The 25,976-nt window shown below is 33.2% G+C and overlaps 1 protein-coding gene across 1 annotated transcript in view; it reads right to left on the bottom strand.

Annotated features, from left to right (window-relative positions):
• Nucleotides 1–25,976, bottom strand: part of ADGRV1 (adhesion G protein-coupled receptor V1) — a 469,718-nt gene that overhangs the window by 431,320 nt on the left and 12,422 nt on the right. Inside the window, 10 exon segments of the mRNA XM_015590540.2 lie at nt 1–177; nt 593–863; nt 1,194–1,759; nt 3,708–3,821; nt 5,667–5,771; nt 9,756–9,851; nt 10,983–11,132; nt 12,983–13,167; nt 19,150–19,238; nt 20,145–20,273. The exon segment at nt 1–177 is cut by the window's left edge and continues 195 nt beyond it. Coding sequence (XP_015446026.2) covers nt 1–177; nt 593–863; nt 1,194–1,759; nt 3,708–3,821; nt 5,667–5,771; nt 9,756–9,851; nt 10,983–11,132; nt 12,983–13,167; nt 19,150–19,238; nt 20,145–20,273 — 1,882 coding nt within the window.

Here is a 25,976-nt window from a genome sequence, read left to right as displayed (position 1 = left end):
AGCAGGAATATAAAGTGCAGAATAAAACATCCTCACATTTCCTTTAGTTTCTCCTAGTCTTGCAAAACTCAAGGATAAATATCGTTCACCTGGGCTGCTTTCAATCTTCTGGTTTTCCATAGGAAAAAATGTTATTAGGCCATAAACATCATCACTATCCTGAATGTAGAACAAAAGCTGTAGATAAAGAATAAAATATTGAAATGCAGAATTCTCCCATCTGAGATTACCAAACTGTTTATTTTCTAGTCTATTCTTATTTTTAATATTTATTTATGTCATTTCTAAAAACGATCTGAGTTTTAATATTTACTTATACATCGTGTCTAAAAACAATCACTTCTTCATGAGCTAGAGTAATAGAGTCAAAAACAAATTTGAAAACCTTCCTAATTTATAGTTTGTAGAATTTTTTTGAGTAAACTTTTTATTTACAGAAGAGACAACCTTGAACATGCGAAGCAACCATTATTTCTGAAACCAGTGTTCTTCCTGTCACATCAAACTAAGCTTTAGCGTGATCTGTATAATCATTCTTTGGCTCTTCTATAACAGAAATATTCACATGAGTAAAGCATAACAAGAAATCTACCTCTGCTGGTTCGCTCACTTCCGCACCTCCTTGTACTGTATGAGGCAGAATCTGAAGTAAATAAGCTTCTGCCTCTTCTGGAAGATCATCATTAACAACAGTAAGAGGAACTGATGCCAGCATCTGCCCTTGAGCAAAATGAAGCACTCCAGAACTTGGTCTGATATCTGCGGTTACTGGTGAGGGATCACTGCTATTCCTTGTCAGTATCCAGTTCACAGAAATATTCCCATGGGTGCCACCATTTCTAACCACTGTAATTTCCTCAGATCTAGAATTTTGTAAAAAGAAATATATACAGTCATACGATACTCTCTATTTCCCTTGGATAGACTTTTCTATGTCAAGTTGGCCATCAGGCACTGGTAAAAGCAGAATCCATATCATAAAGAATGATTGTTTTTAATCTGAAAAAGTTGATACATGGATGTATCCTAGGAAACTACCATGATATAAATATACTTGCATATTTAAATCACTCCCAAAATAAGAAAGAAAACAGTGAGACCGTGGGAGAAGAAATGACATACTCTTAAGAGTTCAGCATTGTATCCAATGCCACAAACATAAATCTTAGCAACAGGTTTAAAATAAACCTTACCTCAATGTTGTATCTTCATCGATTATAACTGTCCTTTCAAACAAGATGCTGTTGAATGAGAGGACACCATAAGGTTTGTCATTTGGCTTAATTGTGACTTGTACAATAGAAGGACTTAACAGCACAGCATCTCCCCGTAAGGTATCTTTTAGTAACACAATATGAAATGATTCTGCAATCTCTGGTATGGTGTCATCTACTATTTGAAATTTCAGGTGTGATTCATGAATAAAAGGTGGAAAAACAACAGATGTGTTTAGCTGAAGATCAATGAAGTCTAAATTTTGCTGGGCATGCGCTGTTGAATTCCCAGTTATAATAACATAACTTATCGAAACTTCATATTCATCAGATCCAATCAGATTTCCATTATCATCTTTTCCACGAACCACTGGAATGATGAGGATGTGGTCTTCTTCGGGTACCAAATAAATACTCTGTATGAATCTCACAGGACTGTCATTTTTCTTAATGAGGATCTCAACTGAGCTCCTAGAGGCATTGATCTCAGCTCCTCCTTCCACACGTTTCAGATGAACCAAAAATATTTCATCATTTTCTGGTACCTGTCAAAGAAATATAAACAGTGGCAAAACACCAATGGCCAAAACACCTGCAAAAATACCAAAATGTAAAAAGTCACTATGTTTCAATACAATTACATAAAAATAGAAAATCTTTAATGAAAAGAGAAGGTAGAGGCTTGTTTAGTATCCATTTACTAAAATATTTTCTAAAAGTAAGTAACATATTTTAGATAGGGAAGGGAAACTTCATAAGGCAATGATATGAACAGGTAATGAAGTATAGGCATAATGTCTTTTGATCTTGATCAACCTTTAGATAACTTTAAAGGATAGTAAAATGAACATATATTCTTTCTAGCTTTATCAGGTGAGTAGGGTCAGAAGCACCATTCAAGGTCAACTAACATCTAAGAATCTGGAAAACTACATAAAATATCACATACAAATTGTTAGTTTTCCACTATGATTTATTCTTATTTCTCTCTAAATGGTTTCTAATTCAAGAATCAAACATATGAAACTAATCATGTGATTTCCAAATACATATCATGCCTCTCTGGAGAATAAGCTCTAAGAGTCGCTATTAGGGAAAATGTTGCTATTGTTAAAATGAAACTTTTTTTTTGGTAACTGCACAGAAATCTTAGGGATAACCTCTACTGTGCTGTTTGAGCTTTCCTTCACTATAAATTCTATTTTATGAATAAAAGTGAAAAAATACATCTTTGTACCTCAATTAATAGTACTGTAAAAGGTAAAGCTATATATCTCAAAAAATAAAATATTATAACTTGATTAATAATCTTTTTTCCCCAACTTTATTGAGGAATAATTGACAAATATAGTTATAATATAGTTAAAGTATACGATGTGATTTGATATATATGCTATCAAATGATTACCAAGATCAAGATAATACATCCATCGGCTCACATAATTAACTCATTGTGTGTGTATAGAACGTTAAGATCTACTCTTAGCAACTTTCAAGTATACAATACCACAAATATTAATGACAGTCACCATGCTGTACATTAGATCCTCAGAAGATGATCTTTTAAGTTCACAGTTAAAATGTATAAATAATCACTGCCCCAAATTATAAGCTTTTCAATATTCCAGGATCTAAAAACAAATGGTTTTCATTAACTTCTGGAACCAGATGAACTAGAGTTATCACTACTACCTAATATTTCATTTTTTCAACAGGACCATTCCTTTCTAATAATATCTTCTAATTCATTTATTTCTTTTCTTCTCTTAGGATCTGTGATTTGGTTTCATGATTTTTTTGTAGGAAGGTAGAGCAATGGTTATAAATTTCTAGCGATTACCTTTATTTTCCTGGCAATACTAAGATTTTTTTTTTTTAATTGTCATGTTTTCTTCTGTTTAGCTCAAAGGGGATATACTGGCACATTACTGCTCAAATTCATTCTTTTCTGAGCAATTAAACGAACTGTGTCATATATCTCAAACCCTGGTAACCGTCAATGTGAAATGTAAAATTAATGAAAGCCTTCCTGTGCCTGTGAACATTTAAAATATTCAAACAAAGAATATCAATTACAGTAAATTTTTTTTTGTTTTTATAATATTTATGCTGGGTAAGTACTACTGTACCTGCTCAAAACTGTAATTGTTAACAAAAATCAGCTATCAGGATCTACAAAATGTTTAAATTTCTGTATTATGTATAGCTGCCAGTTATATCCAGGTTCATCAGCTTTTAGACATATGATTTAATGTTAATTCAATAATGTAAATATATTTTAAATAGATATATTCCAAAATATATTCCAAGATACTTTCCAAAATAGTTATTTATAGTTAGTTAAAGTATGACTGGCCATTATATACTAACTTTACATAGGACTGTTCTTGAATAATTTCAAATACTGAACACATTTAATAATTGACATGATGTTCTCTAACATGTTTGTAATAAAGAGTCCCTGTCCCATTTAAGCATTGAACACTGTCCGACCTCATCATCAAGCACCGTCAAGTTATAAACCACTGTTGCTCTGCCAGGGAGAAAGGTGATATTTCCTTTAAGTGGACTCAGATCTTCTTCTGGTGGATTAGGGCCACCCTCTACCTGCAAAGAAACACACAGTGCCATCAATACATACAAAATATTTCACAAGAGTAAAAAAGCATTATTGCGATGTCAGCTGACAAAAATCTGAAGTTTACTTAAAAATGTTCTACAAGAATGATACTATCCCATATGTGAGTCTCCCCTTCTAATTAATAGTCAAGACGTATAATTATAGGTTTTGACTATAATTACATCAAACAATATGGTTTCTAAGAGTTTTCTCTTTTTTCTCAACCATTTTATTAAGCTTGAGAAAAAAAACTTTTATTTTTTTCTTGAGAGGAAGGTATTCAAAATTAGTAAATTCTCTTAGGTAATGGAATCAAATACCAGTTCCATCATGGACTATATAACCTTGAGCATGGTAGTTAACCATTCTGTGCAGTATTTTCGTCATCTTTAAAATGAGAATAATGTCCACTTCACATGTGAAGATTTAACAAAATCATTTCTTTTGAAATGTATTTATTAAGTACTTTGTGCCTGAACTCTTTTAAGTACTAAGGCTAGAGCAGTGAAGAAGGCAACCTCCCTACAGACTAGGACTTTACATTTGATGAAAGAGAACAAATGATAAGTAAATAAATGTGTATGTAGCAGATGATGATAAGTATTATGGAGAAAAAAATTAAAAGGGCATGAGGAAGATTGAGTGATAGGAAGAGTTGCTGTTTATATGCAGTGAAAACAGCATCAGTGTCAAGCAGAACAGTATATGGCAATATTAAGTGCTCCACAAATGTTAGTTGTAATTACTTCAATAAAACAAAGGCTCAAGACTCAGTAAAATAACTTCAGACGTACACAGCAAAGTTGAAAACACTATAACTGATGATACCTTATCCTTTCTACAAGCAATGTTTTTCTAATTTTCCCATATTCGTTATCAGCTATTATTTTCAAAAATCTATTATCTAAGTGCATATTACTAAGTACATGAAATATTGATTAAGGCTTCCTGTACAGAACTTGCAAGACTACTGCATAATTAGTGTTTACTATGTTTTTCATGCATTACTGCCTTTTGCCATTTTATTTTCTTATGTAATTAACATAACCATTATATGATGTTGGCCCCCATGAGCACAAGAAAAACTCTTCTATGCTTCTGTAGAATTATATTACATAAATCCAATTATCCATTTTATTGATATTATAATAATTAAGATAGAATCTGGTATCAGAACTTTCTAATGTTTTAATGTTTGAAAATAGCATATGATTATGTTCTGGATCTTATAAAACACAAAAATTAGTTGAAGATTTAAATATTTACCTCATAGAACAGCTAACTATGGTGAGCATGTGCTGAGTAAGCAATAAAATGGAATGGTTACAGGTAGCACCCTAAGAAATGCATCTCACCCATAGCCTATCTTATTCATGTCAAATGCTATAACATCTATGGTCCTCTATGGTGGAGTTCAACTTCTGTTAACACCATCCATTAAGTGTATTTTTTAAAATGGGTAATGCAAATGGGGGAATACTACATATTAAATATTTTTATATAAGCCTAAGTAACCCATGGGCATTTTTTTTTTAATTTATATTCTTGAAAAGGTTTATCATACAGGTTCTATGAATTTTATGAAATTAACATTATTATTCTATTTTGTGGTTTATTATTAATCTATATCTAAAATGAGATGTCGTGTTCCACAGTATATTCAAAAAGCAAGGAAAGCATTTTTAACTTAACCACGAAATGTATCAGATAATAAAAGTATTCATTTTTATTTCATTTTGGTTAAAGGCCATATTTATTTTTAAATTTGTGCCAATTTTAAAAATATGAACTCTAAAGTGTTACCATTCGAAATGATTTCAGAGTAAACTTACCTCAAAAGTTACAGTGACCATTCCATAGGTTCCTTTTTCTCTGATGAGATTAAGAGGCACAGACTCGTTTCTGCCTGTAGGCTCACTCACTGTGATTGAGAAAGGCTATTGGGAAGAGCGAAGACAATCAGGCACTGATCTGCCAGAGGTAGGAGGTGCTACAAAATGTTACCTTAGAAATACTACATTTCCACAGGCAAATCAATCCACGTTGTTCTCTTAAGAAAGTGGTATTTCCTAGCATTAATTAACGGAAGCTAATAAAAGCACTTCACTTATAAGGTTAAAAACAATAGTGTTAAGGGAACATAAAACTAGTCAGACAAAAGATGTAGATTCTTGTCTTGGTTCTACCATCAAACTGTTTTGCTGAGGAATCTTAAAGGTTATCCTGTTGAAAAATGACAAACGCAAATGCTCACAGGGACCCAGGTCACAGAAATGAGTTGCACCTTCAGACCAGGGCAGCTCATTGGAACCAACACTCAGCCTTGCTCCCAACCACTATTCCTTCTTCATCGGTGAGCTCATCATTGAAAAGCAGACAGCTGCTAATGACGTTTTCAGGTCATGATCGCTGAGGGGAAGAAAAACCCAGGACTTCAAACGTTGAAATATGCATTGGCTGGCTGAAAGTTGGTGTGGAAGAGGGAAGTAGCCAGGTACATACTACCTAGGGCAGTGGTGCCCATCTCTCCAGTATCATTTATAAATGATGTTAGGAATGCCTGTCTCAAGAGTTGTGATGAGGTTTCAACAAGATAATTCATATCAAGTGCTTAACCTAGTACCTGACACATAGCGAGGGTTCAGGAAATGTTGGCTACTATTATCATCGAGAATATTACCTTCATCGTCAATATATTCATTATCTAGATCGGGAAATAATGCCAGCCTATTTAACGTCTATTATAAGCTCAACAGATACTTAATTTAATTTTAATCATTTAGGACAGCTTCCCAGTCAAAGGCTACTTGGCAGCAGTGAGACAATAGTCAGGAACCTGGAACCAATGCTGGAGACTACAGAATTCATTCCCAGAGGCTAAGATGTATAATGTCAAAACCAAAAAAAAAAGGACTTCTGGTCAAGATGGTGGTTTTTGGTTCTCCTGAGTACCATGTTCTACTGGATTAGAACTGAATATTAAGAATACAGTGTCGCCAGGGTGCCACTCTCCCCCAGGGACTCTGGATTTAGTGCTGGAACCACTCCCAACTAATACTCCACATGTATGCCCTCACTCAAGTTGCCAAGTCAGTTGGTATGGAGTTCCTTCAGGCTTTCAGGCTCTTGAAATTCTCCACTAGTGTTTTGACCCTGGCCTATGATTCTACAACATTTTTATAATCAATAGGAGGAGAATTTGGAAAGTAATAATAACTACTCCCATCCCTGTTTCTTTTCATTTTGGAACTTGTGTTATCACAGCAAGCCATTTGGACAGCAAATCTACCTGTATTTCTCACTAATTACTAAGACACCTTCAAAGGCTTTCATTCATCTCAGTATTGGCAAGGTGAGAGAACTAAGGAAAAGTTTACTGAAATACACATTTTGCCTTTTGTTCTATGGTGGCTTCCATTTACAGAAATTCAGGCGATTCTCCTTATGCCACCTTGGGATCTTTTTATTCTCTGGGGAAAATGCTCCATCTTGAGTTAACAATGGCTGAAATATCCTCTCAGACATTGTAGAGTGTTATGTGTTTAGTAACCTCAATCTTGCATTAATGAAAAATATGTGGACTTTTCGGGGGGGACAAATTTGGGGACTGTTATATATTTACTAGTCTCAACTGGAAATCCCCTTTGAACAGGGGAGAAGCAAGCCAGCTATTGGACAGTGATTTATTGTGATTTTTGTTTACTGAAAAAATATTTCTCTTCTGAACTATATTTCCATTTGTAGTCCAGAAGGAAGTTCTTATAACTCAAAATTTGTCCAGTCTTATATAAAGGACTTTTAAATATGTTTACTTTCAAAAAAAAAAAAAAAGAATTATTTAAACAAATCACTATGAGGTTGGGGGGTGAGTGCAGAGGAAAGGCAGTAGGGAGGAAATAAAGCAAGTAAGCCTGCTTTATAATTAACTAATAATTCCCTAGCATTCAAATAGAAATAATTTAATTAATTTCTGCAAATGACAATAGAGTAGAGGTTACAAAATGTCTACTACATTTATATTATTCACATATCTTGTTTAATAAAGATACTACAGTTATAAAGATTATATTTATTTATAGCCCACCTTGTTCTGAAGATAATTTAAGGTAGTAAGAAAATGACATATGATCTACCAATTGTAGTTAGCATTCTAAATTGGGGAAAAAGCTGGGGAGCATCACATCATATTTTAGTAATGATAATTAGTAACATGATTCAAAAGTTTCCATATCAGGAAAGTGATCATAGTCTAATACTTAGTGGCAAAATCCAATAGTATTAGAAAAAAAAATTTGTTTTATTTTTTTAGAGCTCGATGGCAGCTATGCTCACCACTACACCACCAATGCCAAGTGACTTTAGCAAAGGGGGGACCGAGGTCCGTAAAGATATATGCACCCTGATGTTCACCACAGCATTATTCACGGTGGCCAAGACATGAAAACAACTGAAGTGTCCTTCAGTAGATGACTGGATAAAGATGTGGTACATATATACAATGGAAGATTACTCAGCTGTGAGAAAAGATGAAATATGCCATTTGAGACAACATGGATGGACCTTGAGATTATCATGTTAAGGGACATAAGTCAGAGAGAAAAGGTTGAGAACCATATGATTTCATTCATATGTGGGATATAAAACTGAAAGCAACAAACAAAAACTCATAGACACAGGCAACAGTTCAGTAGTTATCAGAGGGAAAGCGGGGAGGAGAGGTAGATAAGGGTAAAGGGGGTCGAATATATGGTGATGGAAGGAAATTTAACCTTGAGTGGTGAACACACAACATAATATACATACACATGATGTATTATTAAATTGTACACTTGAAACCTATATAATTTTATTAACCAATATCATCCCAATTAATCTAATTTAAAAAATGAATATGATGACAAAAAAAAAAAAGAGCTGCTTACAATTTCTCTCAAGGGGGGACTTGTCTTGTGTGTTTGTGTTTAAAGATAAACCCTCTGAACATAGGATTGGCCAGGGACATAGGAATCTGGTGATAAGGGAGAAAAAAATTGAACTGCTGAGAAAAACTGAAGGGGATGACATGGAGTTTTAACCTTTATGAAATATTAATTAATGGGAAAATCTCAGGGTAGGGATTAACTACAGATGTTTTAAGCACTGTAATGCCTGCTATTCAATTTTAAGGTTACTATAGATTTTTCCAGTATTCTTTCAACACATTTTTCTCATTTCCAAGTCACTCCAAATTTTCAGAGGAGGCTGACAGGCAACACTTTCTTTAAGTGGCAATTGGGGAAATTAAGCATAAGGAAATAGTTTATGACATCTGCTATAGACTGAATGTTTTTGCACCCCCACCCCCAATTTACACGTTGAAATCCGAATCTGTAATGTGACAGTATTAGGAGATGGGGCCTTTGAGAGGTAATTAGGTCATGAGGACAAAGCCCTCATGAATGGGATTAGTGCCCTTATAAGAGACTCCAGAGATTTCCCTTGCTCCTTCTGCCATGGGAGAACACAGCAAAAAGGCAGCCGTCTATGAAACAAAAAGTGAGCCTTCACCAGACACTTCAGAACTGTGAGGAATAAATTTGTTGTTTTTAAGCCACTCAGTCTATGGTATTCTGTTATAACAGACTGAACCGACAAACACAACAACCGAGTTAGAGACCACCAAAGGAGGTAACAGTGAGTCAGGTGGAATAATCAGCAGAAAGAGATTAGGGCAAGTAACAACCATGATAGTATAGGCCTTATCAATTCGAAAAAATCTTAGGTAGAACAAATGGACAGTCTATAGAATGTAGAATACAGCTGAAGTCAGAGCAAATTTTATTTAGTATCAAAAGACAATGATACTAGGTAATAACATTATAACGATTTAAAAAATAAGCTATTATCTAGCAACCACAAGATTAATCAAACTATAAACATACCATATTAAATGAAATAATTCCAAATGCATTGTCATTTGATAATATTGTCACAGTAACAGTCCTTGGCCATCCAAGCTTCACATTTCCTGAAGGTTTCTAAAATAAAAGCCCAAATATATATTAACAAATTAAAGATAAGAAGAAATAATAATCATTTTAACAGAATTTCTGTCTTTAAATAATTATTCAGAGTATGAATAAAAATACAAGAATATTTTCAATGCACAGATTAAGAAAATATTTTCAAACTAAGTCAATATGGTAAAAACGTCCCAACAAGAATTCTTCAAAAAGTTTTGAAATTGTTAATCACTAACTACTAAAATATAAATTATTATAATTATAAGTAATCATTGGCTACTAATACGATAAATATTACAATTACTCTAATCTCATTACTAATAGGAAAGAGAATTAAGCAAGCAGTATGAAATTCTATTCAAACATGATTCTTTTCTTATACTATAGAAGGTGCTAAAACTTAATTATTAGCTATTCCATAATCACAGAGCCAAGCTAAAGATAAAAAAAATAGTTAAAGCATTTTTCTAATAAATGTGAGAAGAGTTGTCTGCAACATTTCTATTGCCATTCAACAGCAGCAAAAAGGAATATAAAAAAGAGGATAATAAGCAAAACATGACTGTTTTAAGTGTCATTTTCATAAAAATTTTAATCATACCAATATAATCATTCTAAAAAAATTCTCGATGCCCTTCAGCGAAATTAAGTAGAGCAGCATTGGCAGTTGTTGACTCAACCTAACAGATAAACCCATAAAGGAACAATTAAACCTTAAGCTTTTCAAGCATTTTTCCCAGGGGTACTCTGAATTTATTCTAAAGCACAGGGACCTCCCACTTCCATGCATGCTTTTTGTGCTCCTCTCCTTTGAACTCAAAAGTCATGGTCATTCTTTGTGCATCTGGCAGCAGGGGAAGGATAAAAGAGAAAAGGGCCAAAGAGAAGAACGGGTTTTCTTGAGCATCTGTCATGGCAGTTGCTAAGTAAGCTGAATGGATCCAAAAACTAGCTGTAGGATCTTCTAAACAAGATTGTCTGAGGAATAACTAGACCATGGAACTGCCAGAGAGGTTTTCAGTTCTGGCTTCTGTGAAAACCACCACCGGTCACCTAAATCGGCTTATCTCTATAGCAATAGATTTTTAAGGGTTACAAGATTTTTATGAATTTAAGGTTAAGGGAGGGTAGGGGAGAAGGATTTACCTGTAATGTTAAGTGAAAAATAAAAGTTTCATCAGGCTCTGGTAAGTCATCATCACATACTGCTATATACACTGTCCTGTTTGTTTCTCCAACAGGTATAAAAGCTGCAGCATATGTGTCAAAAAAGTCACTGGTGTCTTCTCCATAAAGCTATCAAATGCAAAATACATAGATAGTTCTTACATAACACAGTGAGGACAAACAAGACTGATGCTAATTGGAGCGATCAACAGAAAAAAAAAAAAAACATGAATCATCAAGTGACACTGATGTTTATAGATAAGATATACAAAAACAAATATTTGACTGATAAAAATCACCGTCAAAAAGCATTACAAAAAGAAATGATTCTACACAAAAAATATTTGCTTATGCTCTGGAAGATAAAGGAATCATCACATAGAAAGGTAATAATTATAAAGGAAAGTAATGATGTATTTTTTTTCTCTGCCCCTTGACTGACCCGAAGTGGATTACAGCAAACCTAACGAGAAGGCAGTTGTAGCTAAAACTCTCCCAAAGAAGGGTTAAAAGTAGCCTGCCAAAATATAACAAGAAAATCAATTCTTTTCCTTATCAGTTTCAAAGAAATTGCTCTTTCCAAAACTTCCAACGTGCAGTTTATTTATATTTTCCCACAACGCCAATAAAGATCCAATAAATTTATTAGTCATTATAAACTTTTCCTTAACTTTTAAGACCTAATTCTGTAATAACAGCATTGCTAATAAGTTTTTTAAGAGAAAAATAATTATAAAATTATAATGGGGCAACTTCTTGTGCAAAATCTAAATGAGATTTATTTTGCTAAAGAACTCAAAACTAATAACTCAGTTACTAAAATGAAACTATTTAGTATAAACAAAAATTAAAGATGCATATAGTTAATTTTTAGTCTTCATTTATATAAATCAATTGTTTTAAATACTTGAGAAATCCAAGTAAGTTGTCAAGGATGTTGGAAAACTTGCACTCATACTTTAATATAAAAAATGGCACAGTCTTTTAGAAAGCACTACATATCAAAAGCCACTGAAATGAAGGGAAAAACAAAGTAATCAAACTCCCAAAAATAATTTAACAATCTAAAATATGCAAAAATCAACACATAAATAGTTTCATTTATAACAGCAAAAATTGGAAGCAACTTCAATGAAAATCAGCTGAGGAATAATTAGGAAATCATGACACCACCATCAAGAAACGCTGTGAAAATAATAGAGCAATCTGAAAAAATCATTAGGATACAAGCAAAATTATATGTAAAAGGTTATCAAATATAATATATACTCAAACTAAAAATTAATTCAATATATACATATATGTCATAACATAAGAATGAAAAGCAATGCATGAAATTATAATATTGGGTTTGTTTCATAGGTAGTTTTTTCTTCTTTGTCTCTTTTCATAATGTTTCACAATGTAATAATTTAACCTATTGCTTAAAAATCTATGGAAACAAAAAATTTAAGTACATTGGACCTCAAATATACCAATATCCTTAGTGGCATATGACATTACTTTCTGGTTAAACATAAACACAAACATATGCACACAGAATCCATCCAATAATTACACCATGTGCGAGGGCAATAGTTTAACAAATTCTACCTAACATCTATTTAACATATCTGATTTCTCCTAAAAGAGCTCTCTGACATAACTAAGGGTTTTTTTAAATTATTGCCATGTTTCTACTTTTAAATATTTCATGTATTTTCTTAAAGCTACCTGAAAATAGATAATATATCCAAGCAGAGAACTAGAAGTCAAATTACCCAAAATAAAATGTTCTTTTACTCAGAAATACTTATTGATATTTTTGTTTTGTTTTAAAATATATGAACATTTAAAAATAATCAGTCTATACCTTTAATATGCTATTACTGTCAAATGCACATGCTACCTTATAATGATGAAACTATTCAGAATCTCAAACTGAAACTAAGAAATTTTCATATCTATTTCAATAAGAATAGAGTACAATCACTTCTTACCGATACAACTGCAGTAACATTTGCTGGCTCTCCTATCCTTTCGATGACAAGACGAATAACTGTTGTACTTGTTTCATTAACTATAAATTCTGTTTGTCCAGCAAACCTTATTTCTGTTTCTCCAAACACAAAAGGGATGAATAAAGCTGAAAGAAGATTTACTAATAAAGATGAAGAAGGCATCCCTACAAGAGAAAAAAAACTTTGTTCACAAAAACATATCTAACGTTACTTTCATAAAATTGTGTTGTCTACAGATATAAAGAGTGAAGACTCAGACAGTAAGCAACTAAGACATAAATACATCAAATACTAAGTTACCCGATCCAAATGTGTTATTACAGAAATAAATTAAAAATACCAAACTCTTCTATGGTTCTCTTTCACTATTCAGAACTACTTTTGTTAACTTATATATCAAGATAATAGGTTTATAATACTAGCTTTAAACTTATTTACTAAATTTAGTTTGTTTAAAAAAAAAAAAATGACCCTCCAATTATTCTAAGAAAAACCTACGCAGCAACATGAAAACTAATTAAAGCCCATCTTCCCCCAAATGAAACTATAAATTACAAGCAAAACCTTTTAAAAATTACCAAATGGATCGATAATCTTAATGGAACTTATTTGTCTATTTAGTGATCACTCAAATGAGAACTCTTGAAACTAGTATATAAAGCATTTAACCTAAAACTTTATAAATTGATTTCATAGTTGTGTCTACTTTTTCCTTAAATTGGTCTTACCTGAGCATGCTTTTAAAAGTTTTTGGTTATTCCAAAGAAACATTAATCTTTTTAAAGAACACATAAATTCCCAGAACTTAAAATTTTCCCATTTTACTAGCTAAAATACTAACACCACTTCTTAGAAAATGTCCATGTTGCTTTAAAAACAAGCAAATTTGGCAAAGCATGTTACTTCCATAACTTCTATTGTTTTCATCTTACTACAACCTGCATGTTTATGAGTCATCAATATTGTTCCTACTTTCAGCACTGTGTGATTCAAGTCTTTCAAAAGCACAACAGTGCAGTGGCCTCTTGAAAGCACTGCTGTTTTGTAATGTAGATGTACCTTAAAAAATGTGAACAATTTTTCTCACGGATCATTAAGATTCCAATGGATTATGTGATCAGTCACACGAACATAACAAGTTCATGCATTTTTAAAGGAGAGTTGCATTACAAACTCTATGAGCCAAAATGCTTCCTATTAATCTTTACCTTGGTCAAGAAGTAATAAAATTTTCACATCCGTGGTATTTCCACACGGCTGCGCATGGCTTTATATTTAAGAACCACAAAATACATAAGTTCTTGATATATTTAGGGTTTAAAACTAATTTTTGCAGTCAAGTACATTCAAACAATGCAGTCTGAGACTGCTTAACATCTCACATGCTTAGAGCAGCAAAATCTATAGACAGAGATGCAGAGTTCAGATGGAGTCTAGGAAAGAGACATAGGCCAATAGGGAAAAAGATTCTGGGAAACTAGGGAACTTCTTATACCAGTGCCTTCTCTCTAAAGAAAGCCTGCCATGGGGCTAAGGGATTTGGGTAGAGAACTGAAAAGAGTTCTCCCTCACCAGCTGCAAACTCTTGACTTCTAAGCCAGGAGCATTTATTGAAAGAAAGGAAATGAAAAATATGAGAGAGAAGGAAAAAGGCAATACCTGGGTGAGGAAAAAGGCAATACCTGGGAGCGGTTCTGGGCTAAACTAAAGGCAAATGAAGAAGATCTTTTGTGGAATTCTAAAGCCAGAATGATTTCACACCTCACTTATGACAAATAGTGAGAAAGAAATGAACTAGGGAGGAGAATACAGAACAGAAGGATAAGGAAGTAGCAACTGGGGCCTTGGGTGTGTAAGTAAAAGATCAACTTTGAGCTATTGTGACTTTGAAAGAAAAATCTCAATTCCTTGAACATGAAATGTTATAGTACCCTGAGCTGAGATAAGAAGACACCTAAAAAAGTTCTAAGAGAGAAAGAGTGAAAATGAGTTACAGTATGAGGAGAAATCATGAGTGACTGGGAACATAAGTTCTCAAAATTTTTTCTGCATAAGAATCCACTCAGACCTTTGTTAAAATTCTCATTCTCACATGCAGAAACTCAGATCCAGTGAGTTTGGGGTAGGGCCCAGGAATCTGCATTTAACAGGCAGCCTGACTGATTTCTAATGTAACTGATCCTTGAGATACACTTTGAAATACACTGAGTTAGAATGTGAGGAGTGTGTGCTGGAATGGACATACAATAGACCACATTTGTAGCTTTAAGTTAATTACTAAATTTTTCAATGCAGTATGAACTTACTGCAGACTTCCTCACATATTTTTCTACATATTACCATATTGCATTTTAAGATGCCATATATCCTAAAGAAAAACTATAACGACCTACAGAAAGTAATCAGAACAGCAAATGCTTATATAATGTTGTTCTAGGTACTTTATATATAATAACTCATTAACACTATTTTATAGTTGAAGAAACTAACAGACAGACAGACTAGTTAACATATGCAATGTTATTTAGGCTAAGCAAGTAGCTATATTGCCTCTTACATTTTAGTCCTATTCACCACCATCACAAATAATATGATAGACTGTTTATGCTACATGCTTCCAAGCATTAGACTATTTTAAACTTATGTACGATAACCAAAACTACTATGAAACTGCATCATTATGAGTCTCCTAAAAGTATGCACTTTATTCTGATAAACATTACACTTATTTAACTGAAATTATAGTTCTCTTGACTACTTTAAATATAACAGCATCTCTGAATGTCAGAAACAATGAGTTCAAATGGTATATTCTTGCAGTTTCCCATGCAATTAGAGCTCCGAGGACTTGTGGTAAGTCAGTAAATTCATTTTAAATTGGTGAACATCAGTGAGTTTTGGGATTATGCAAAATGAACAAACAGGCATGATTGGAAATGCCTCAAATTCTGTGACATCAATGATAATTGAACCTCCTTTGCTTTCATCTTTTCAACTTATAAGAAAAGTTGTTGAGGCAAAGCTGGCATTCAATAGAAATTAAAAGATGAAGAAAAAGTTGTGAAAGTGAAGTTCCAAGGCATAATTACACAAACGCTGAAGTTTCTTTTTCAGAGAAACTAGGTACATTCTCCTTTATCATACTGAAAAACTAATCTTTAGAACTCCGTTTATTAAACTCAGAAGACAAGGCATCAGTAACTGACACAACATTTAAGTCATATCTATTCAGGTCAGTTTTTCTCTCATTGGATTTAATAAGTTTTACATGACCCGTGAGACCACCTATTTTAAAACTCTATAAAATGAATTCTGAACAACAAATATTTAAAGGTCATAATGTGCTTAATTCGTAGTCTGTCACAATTATGAAAGAATAAGTTTGGCATTATTGAGTCATTTCTCTGCTCTGTAAATGGCATGATATTCCCATATTCGAATCCTCTCATTTCTATCACCTATGTTCTCTTCCCACCTCCCACTCTTGCTCAGTAAACTGTTCCGGCTAATAGATATATCTCTTAACAGATCTCTTACTGTGGTAAAACAATATAAGATCTGGATTATTTTCTTGCTTCTTATTTCCTGAATTATACTACTTTTTTTAAAATAATTTTTTGTTTTTCAATTACAGTTGGCATACTATATTATTTTGTTTCAGGTGTACAGCACGCCGATTAGTATCTATAACTTACAATGAGATCGCCCCAATAAATCTAGTGCTTATCTGACACAATACATTGTAATTAAAATATTATCGACTATATTCCATTTGCTGTACTTTATATCCCCATGACTATTTACTTCATAACTACCAATTTGTACCTCTTAATCCCTCCCCCATCTTTACCCATAGCCCCAAACCTTCTACCATCTGACAACCACCCAAATGTTCTTTGTACTATGAGTTTCTGTCTTATTAATTTTGTTTTTTAGATTCCACAGACAAGTGGAATCATATGGTATTTGTCTTTATCTGATTTATTTCACTCACATACTACTCTCTAGGTCCATCCATGTTTTGCAGATGGCAAGATTTCATTCTTTTTTTTATGACTGAGTAATATTCCACTATATATATGTACCACTTCTTCTTTAGCCATGCATCTATTGATGGACCCTCAGGCTGCTTGCATATCTTGGCTATTGTAAATAATGCTGCAATGAACATATAGATACACGTCTTTTTGAATTAGTGTTTTGAGTTTCTTCAGATAAATCCCAGATGTGAAATTACTGAGTCCTTCTTTGTCTCTTGTTATAGACTTTGTTTAAAGTCTATTTTGTCTGGTGTAAGTACTGCTGTCCCATTTTCCATTTTCTTGAAATATCTTTCTCCATACTTTTACTTTCAGTCTGTGTGTGTCTTTCGATCTGGAGTCTCTGGTAGGCAGCATATGTAAGGGTCTTGTTTTCTTATATATTCAGCCACCCTATGTCTTTTGATTGGAGCATTTAATCCACTTACATTTAAAGTAATTGTTAGATGTAGTTATTGCCTTTTTATTATTCATATTTTTGATTTTTTCTTAAAGAAGTCCCTTTAACATTTCTTGTAATACTGATTCAGCAATGATAAATTCCTTTTGCTTTTACTTGCCTGGGATATCCTATGAAGTTCTGATAGAGTCCTGATAGCATGCAGGCACAAAGTCTTAGGGTCTTGGATTCTACTAATCACATTTAACCTACTCAACTAGTCATCGAATTCTGCAAAAAATATTTCAAAATTAAAATCAGGAATATAGTAGAGTAGCTCCTACAGTGCAAACTGGTTGCTTTCAGAAGAGCAGCTTACATTTTAGTATAACATTTCTATACAGAGCATTTATTCTACATTGTGCAACACCCTGTGCTAATCATTGAGGACACAAGGACCCATGAGATATCATCCTTGGCTCCATGATACTCACAGGGATGGGCCTAAGATTCAGGTCACACCCAAAGAAGCCAATGAGATAAAATTCTGAGACTTTTGCTTAAACATAAAGATGCAGATACTCTCTCCCATTAGATTCGGCATCATATTGGCTGGGGCTAGTTTCCTCCAAAGCCTAGAAATGAAGCCAAGACAGCCAGACAGAGCCAAGAGATAGAGAAGAGTCAAGTCTTGATAATCAAGCTTAGGTTCATAAATCAAGCTTTACTGAGGCAATAAATTAAATTTTTTTATATAGCCAGCTTGGGTTGGATTTTCTGTCATTTACAACATCAATATTTATCCACTAATCTCCAACCTGTGACATTATGAATGCATGTTAGAATATACCAAGTGGAAGATCCCTCCTCCTCCACTCTGACATTCGACGATCTTAATCTTTACTAAAAAGATTAAGTTTGTGAAAGGACCACACTAGCTACCTTTCCTGTTCTCATGCAGTTATTACCACCATCTGTAATATTTTCCTCTCCACCTCGAAACTGACAGTCACTAGTAAGGAAAGTTAGGACATGTAGACAAATCAAAGATGTTTCCACAACAGAACAAAGCAGGACAGGAGTATATCGCATTGGCTCAATGTCCTGAAAAAGTTAATGCCTTTCTGAGTGTCACAAAGAACCCTAACATCATGATTCTTTAAATTCTGGCATTAATTCCTTTCTCTTGCTTTTGTCTTGGATGCCTAGCTTTTTTTTCCCCTCTTGAAAACCTACTGATAATTGCTAACTTTATTCTCCATTTGGATTACTTAGCACATAAACATATCAAAGGCCATTTATAAAACACTGCCAACACAATATATTATAATAACCATGGAATTCTAAATCCTATTTATATAGGACATTATCTTCCTCCCACCTTGCCTCTTATTAATGAGTACCTTAGAAAAGGCTGCAAATATATTCTGAGTAAATAAAATAGTCTTCTATTGTAAGTTGCAATAAGTCTGTAGGCACAACAGAATAAGGAATAGAATAAATTAGAATCAGCACCCAATAGATGATGATGTAAAGAAAATCATAAGAATTCAATTTATTTTACTGATTTTGCAGCAATCAACTTTCATATAAAACCTTTCATCAATTTGAAAGTTAATTTTGTCTTTCTAAGTTTCAGAATAAACAATTTTAAGAATATCTGTGAGTGATAAGACAAAGTAAAAAGACAAAGATTATTAATTCACAAGTGAAGGGAATATACTGACCTTTTAGCTTCAGCTGTTGCCTTGTCAAAGCTGTAGCAAGCATCTTCCCACGGTGTGACCACCAGGTAATTAATACTGAAAATATGATCCTAATGGAGCAAGGTTTTCAAGTTTAGAATTACTTGAATTCTATTACATTTACTAAAGGGCACTCTAAAACTATAGAATTACTCCTGTGGAATAAGAGAAGTTTCATCATTCATATCATCAATTATTCAGCCTCAAAGAATTCTTAATCTGTTATTTGTACTACAAAAAATTGACCTCTTCCTTCCTTTATACCAAACATAATTTAAATTTGTACTTTTCAAAAAAATCTAATGTTACAAATGGAGAAAATGCTAAATATTTTTAAATGATAAAGGGGATAGTCCCTTACTGTTATTCAAACTATATGTAATGTTTATTACCTTTATTTTTTATTTATTTAAAAATTTTAAGGAATAAATTTTTATTTTATTCATCTTTAAATAACATATATATACATCATATTATATTAAAAAAACAAAAAAGGTAAACAATGAAAAGTAACTCTCCTTCACACCACTCCCCACCATCCTTATGCCTCTCCTACTCATAGTCAATTTGTTATCAACTTATTATCTGTCTGTCTCAAGAAAGAATCTGTGCATATATTAAGATGTATGTCCAGAAAAGTCTTGTGACAGATTTTGTTTTCTTCTGCATACAGGCTACAGAAATCAACACATTTTTTTCAAGATGGTAGTTAACAGATACTAAACTTCGATGTAGACAATCATAATGGGAACACATTTATTGTCTTAAATACACACCATCATTATTGCAGATCTCATCAATAAAATGGTGGCTTCCATTGACTTTCAGTATACCTATCAATTCACTCTCTCGGGAAAGGTAGACAAAATCTAGCAACCTGCACTTTCCAAGACCACACTGTCAAACCTACATTAATCAAGACTAACTTGACCTCTACACCTAGAACACAAGAGTCATCCTGCCTCCTCCCTGCTTACATCATTCTGTGATTCCCCTTTGTTTCTTTCCTGTCTGTTATCTCCTCTTTGTTGATTCCATGTTTTCCTCTTTGTTGGTTTACTTGGTTTATTTCCCTGTTCTGATGATGAACATTCTCCAGTAACTTCCTAAGAAAGGGTATGTAGAGATAAACATTTTAGGTTTAATATGTTAGAAATTATTGTGATATTAATCTTCCACCAAACTAATATTTTCATTGGGTATTGAATTTTAGGTGAAAATAATTTTCTTTCATTATTTTGAAAGCTTTGTTCTATTATTTTCAAACTCCCAGCATTGCGGTTAGGAAACCTAAAATCATTTTGATTCTAAAGTGTGGTACGTGTTCGCTTATTCGTGTTGCCCTAATTCTGGAAAGTTCTTTTTGTCCACAAGTGTTATAAAATTTCACAGGATTTTTCTTGGAATTTGGTTTATTTTTATTTGGCTAAGGACTCAATTTGTCTTCTTCAGTCTGACACTCCTACAGATCTGGAAAATTTTCTTATTCTACTTCACAATGCTTGTGCCCCTTCCATTTTCACTGTTCTTTCATCCTAAAATTCCTATTATTTAATATTTATAGTCTAGGACTGACTCTCATTTTCTTATCTTTTATTTTCTCTGATTTCTAATTCTTTGATTTTATACTACTTTCTGAGAATTCATTACTAAATTTCAATTCTAATTTTTTTATTTATGCTATTGTTTTCAGTTTCTACAATTTAATGATATCTCATTCTTTTATCTCTCAACAATATTGTTTTTCAAAATTTTCTGTTCTCTTTTTGTCTCTGTTACCTCTAAGGTGCTTTGTGATTTATTCTGAAATTTAATTTCTATATAAGGGGATATCTTCAAATGTCTGGTAATTCTTGGTTAACTACAAAAAGTAAGAGACTAAAATGATGATTGAATGGCCTGAATATATGAATCTGTATATCTGCATCTGATTAAGAACAAGAGACCGAATTGTTTCAAAATAACAATTTGAAATTCTTAACATGTGTAGGAGAGTGTAGCTTGTCAACACTGGGTGAAATGGATAAACCTTATATTAGAATGTCTCAATTTTAGTACCTTTAGAAAAGACTACCCTTGGGTTGAACAGGTTCCCCAAAGAAGATATAGATATAATTACAAAGACTTCTAGGACTAAGGGTGGGAAAGGGACTGGAGTCTGGGAAGTCAGTAATCATCTAATGATCATGTTTTCTCTAGGGATCTTCACCCTTAAACATGTCTCGCATCTCCAGTCAAGACACCAATTTTACCATTTCCAGAGAATAAACAGCACCGTTACAGGAATGGGTGTAGTCAGCAGCAGTTTAAAATGGAATAAATAATGATTCTAGGAATCCAACTACTTCTAGAGCAGCTGTCACCTCATCTATTTGCTTACCTACCACTTATAGTTACAGAGGTACCTGGTGCTACCACTTCCTATACCTTTTGATTATTCTTTGCAAACTTGCCTATTCCGTGGTCTACTAACTTAGAATTAAGCTACTGTGGGTCTGCTGAGCCAATCACTACTCATTCATCTACCTTCTGGCTCAAAAAGTGCATTGCTATTCTCACCACTCCTCTTTTATCCTTGTGAGTTTATCTAATTATCAAAACAAACAAACAAACAAACAAACAAACAATGCTTTACTATAAAGTTTTAGGTGGTTTAGGTAGATCCAATATAAAAGATACATATGAAAAGGTTCTTATTTTCCCAAGTATTTAAAATCACTTTAAATCTTGTCTTTCACGGTTCTATAAAACATTCTGGAGTCTCCTATTAAGTGCTACAAACAGTTTATATTCATCATCTTCATATTTTCAGCTAGCTAATTTTTATTCATTCACCTACTTTTGTATTAATCATGCATTAGGAGTCAAAATACATGAGATCTAGACCAAAACTGAGTGATAGGTTCCTAGGGACCCACCATATTATGACTTCTACTTTTGTGTATGTTTAAATTTTCCTGTAATAAATGGCATTTAAAAAAAAAAAAAAAAAGTCTTTAAAGGCTCCTAACTGCACTTAAGATAAAATGCAAACTCCTTACCATGGACCACAAGACCCAGTATAAACAGATGCTATCTTTTCTATCAAATACTACTCTCCTCCTCACTAAGCATTGCTGGTGTTTCAGATCCTTGAGAGAGTCAAGCCCTTTCTCACATTTGTACCACGGCTGGCTGCTCCCAAGGCCTAGGCCTCTCTTCTTTCCCACCTCTCACATGACCCTTTCCCATGATTTTATATGGTTTCGCTTAAATGTCACTTTCTCAGAAGGACCTTTCTAGTCCCTGTAGGTAAAAAGACTTGTCTTATGATATCTTTCTCTCAGCCTTTTCTTTCACTGCACTTATCATAATTTCCATTTATTCCATCTCTCTCCTTAGAACAAACACACCTTCAGGAATGACTCTGCCCATCTTTGATACCTTTGCATTCTCCTAACACAGTCCCTGGCATAAAATGGGCCCTCAAGATATGTTTAATTAATGAAAAAATAAGTGAATGAATAAATTAACTCATCTTCTTAAAGCAATGGGAAAATATGGTGTCATAAAAGAAAAGAGACACTCTCTTCAAACTCCCTTGCCTTATTTAATTTTGTCTGGGCCAAAAACAGTAGTCTTATTTGGATTTTGATTCCCATAGTACAGTATAGACATGAGGCACCTCGACATTAACCTTTTTTTAAAAAAAAAAAGTATCCAAAACTTGGATATAAGGCAAAAAAAAAATGTGTGTGGCATATACTTTCAGTATACAGGGCACAGATCCATCCAAGACTTAAAAAAATATATTTTGTTCAACTCAACAACTATTTACTAATGATAAAAGGTTTCAGACTTAGTGAAGTTACCATATAAATTTGGAAATTTTCATCCAGTAAAGGTACAAATTATTTTTGTCCAGTGAAAACAGTAATCTAAAGGTCACAGTTTTATTGCCCAAAAGGACACTAATCAGTTTTATAACTAACCTAAAAATCTTAACATTCCTTTATTAATTTTCTTTAAATACTTAGCTCTTCAAAAGCTCTTTGAACTAGTATTAACACCCTACTGGTTCCCTTATTAATGGATTGAATAAAATCTGTGACATGCTCATTTAACATTTGTATAAGAGTATGTTTATAAATCTTTGTGAAGCATGCTTTAGTGCAATGATTTTTTTTTTTTTCCTGAAGAGTAACGAAGAAAAAACAAATTATATGGCACATACACAGGACTTCGAATCCACAGCAGCCATTTCGGTGAACAGTTGTACAGTTTGGACCAGAACTTCCAGGAAAAGCAACATGTCACTTAACACAAATCAGGTAAGTAAATACTTGATACAATTCATAAAATCTTTTAAATAATGTGTGTGGACTTCTGATTTCTATTGTATTTCCAAATATTTAAGCTTGATATTTTCCATGAGACCATGTATACCCATATGCATGAGTCTGCAAACAAACATGACAAAAGTCATTCCAGCTGTTCATATTTGGATTACAAATGCCACCAACAGTAAGAACAGGGTACAGAAGCTTCAACTGCAGAGCTATGCGAATATGGATTTCACTTATGCTCTCTCTACTCCACTTTGACAAAGCACAAAATGAAAGATTTACTATACTAAATCCTCTGAGGCAAACTGAGATGCAAGAAAGTAAGTTAAGATTTTTTCACCCGGCTGCCAAATCCAAGCGTGTGAAAGGTATCTCTGTCAAGGAGAAGTAAGACACTTGCCTTTTTTCTCCTTTGAAATATAAAGAAGCACGTGTATAAAGATTTCTTGAACCACCATTAGATGGCACCCCTCCATCTTCAAAACAATCAATTAATTATGAAAAGAGGTTGTAGGAATTTAAAGATTGATTTTTGCCACCTACACTGGTAAGGTGTTTATGTGCCATGTGATCTACTGTCACTGCCAGGAGCCATTTTCCTAATTTAAAACAAAATACTTTTTAGGTACTCGATCTCTTCAATTAACGATTTCAAATTTTCCACAGGGCTTCAAGAACTGTACAAAATTCTAATGTTAAAATAAAAGCCTTGATATGAAACCAAAATATCTGAATACCCTCTACTCTTCCCCCAACTTTTACAATCCCCTACAACATTAACACTTGTAAAACCTAAGACTGGATTACAAACATTTCCACCCCAGGAAGCTCAAAGCCAATGACCTTACAATATTAATTCATTTCTCCATCTGTCTCACATGCATTGAATTTATAAGAAACAGATTTTATGTCATCTCAGTGTGCTACAATGTTATGTCAATATACTCGTATCTCTAAGGAAAATCAGTGAGACAGCTTTTCTCACTGTCCAATTATCTATTAGTTTACAAATCGAAAGTATCATGATAAAATCTAAAATCCATTTTTGATAATTCTCTTTAATGCTTGGTAAGATTACAAAAGTACCTCTATTAAGCAGATCAAAATTTCCAAATGCTAAAATACTCTTCCTGAATCCATTAAACACTGTTAAGCACCCTATGGAAGTGCCACTAACTCCGGAGAAAACTCAGTTCAGGTTGTTTTTCACTAATAAAAATGTTAATAATATGTATCAGAACATTTAAAAATTCTATGTCAAAGTTTGAAAATTTTCTAGTTCAGGGAACGCCTAGGAGTTTATCAATAACAGATCATTGAGATGAGTCAGAGCTGCATAAAACATTTTGCAAGATACGATTTTTAATTTTATGTAAGGTATGAGTAACATTTAATTTAGTTCATCTTTACGGAGAAGCAAATCCCTAATATACTTTTTCTTGCTTTCATGATTATGCTTTATAACTATATCTCTGCTTTTCTCAAAGCATTCACTCTAACCACTGATTTCTTAACTAATTTTTTTCTTTTCTTACCTTAAATTTCCACTCATTTGGGTCTTTCATGGTCATGATCTATGGCCTACATATATTCTAAAATTAAATGTTTCTCTTCTTTTCTTCCTCTTAAATAATATAGTGTTTTTGTTGTTTTAAATGCAGCCCAAATTTTGTTTCAGTACTATGCTGGGGGTTGGTGGATGACAGGGTTAGGTTTTATTAAAATTTCCTTATGGTTGACTGGAATAAAAATATTAATTCATTGGAATCTTCAGTATGTAGCAAGTGTGGACTAGTCCACAACACCTGGTGGTACAATTATGTTACCATGGTATTATTTCTCCAAATTAAATTAAATCCTGCTCAAGATGCCATACACCATGCTGGAAGGAAATCCAGTTTTACCTCTTGGAGGTCCCTACTTGTATGCTCCAAGAGCTTAATGGAAACCCATGCACGGCATGTGAATCCTACTGATGTGCTATGGCTGCGTCTATCATTCATTCATCATTCAATGATGTTCAAAAAATACTTACTGACTCTCTACTACGTGCCAGGCATTGTCTAAATTTTGGACACACGACAGTAAATATGACCAGAATCAAGACATTAAAATAGAATTTTATCTTGAGTAGGTAAATTTTACCTAAAGAAAAGGTAAATCCTCTTTAGATCAGTTTTTACCTCAACACTGATATGTGAACAGTACTGGGAAATAAATTGCACATCTTAATACGTTCAAAATTAGAATAATGTTTATTCTTCTTTGCTTTCGTTACCGCATCAGAATTCCCATCAATAATTGCCCACCTTTAAAATTGTATAGTATTTCAAACATTTAAGGGATTTTATTTCATTTCCCTCAAAATTTTCTCTGCCTCCATTTCCATAGATTGTCTCCAAATATGGAACACGCATACTCCTCTGTAAGAAAAATTCAACACCTATGTTTCTGACCCCATCCCTTCATGTTTCTTCAAGTTTT

The sequence above is a fragment of the Pteropus alecto genome, unplaced genomic scaffold, assembly GCF_000325575.1.
Source record: "Pteropus alecto unplaced genomic scaffold, ASM32557v1 scaffold20, whole genome shotgun sequence".
Classification (NCBI taxonomy): domain Eukaryota; kingdom Metazoa; phylum Chordata; class Mammalia; order Chiroptera; family Pteropodidae; genus Pteropus; species Pteropus alecto.
The sequence above is the reverse complement of the archived record's forward strand: the minus strand, read 5'-3'. Positions and strand labels throughout refer to the sequence as shown.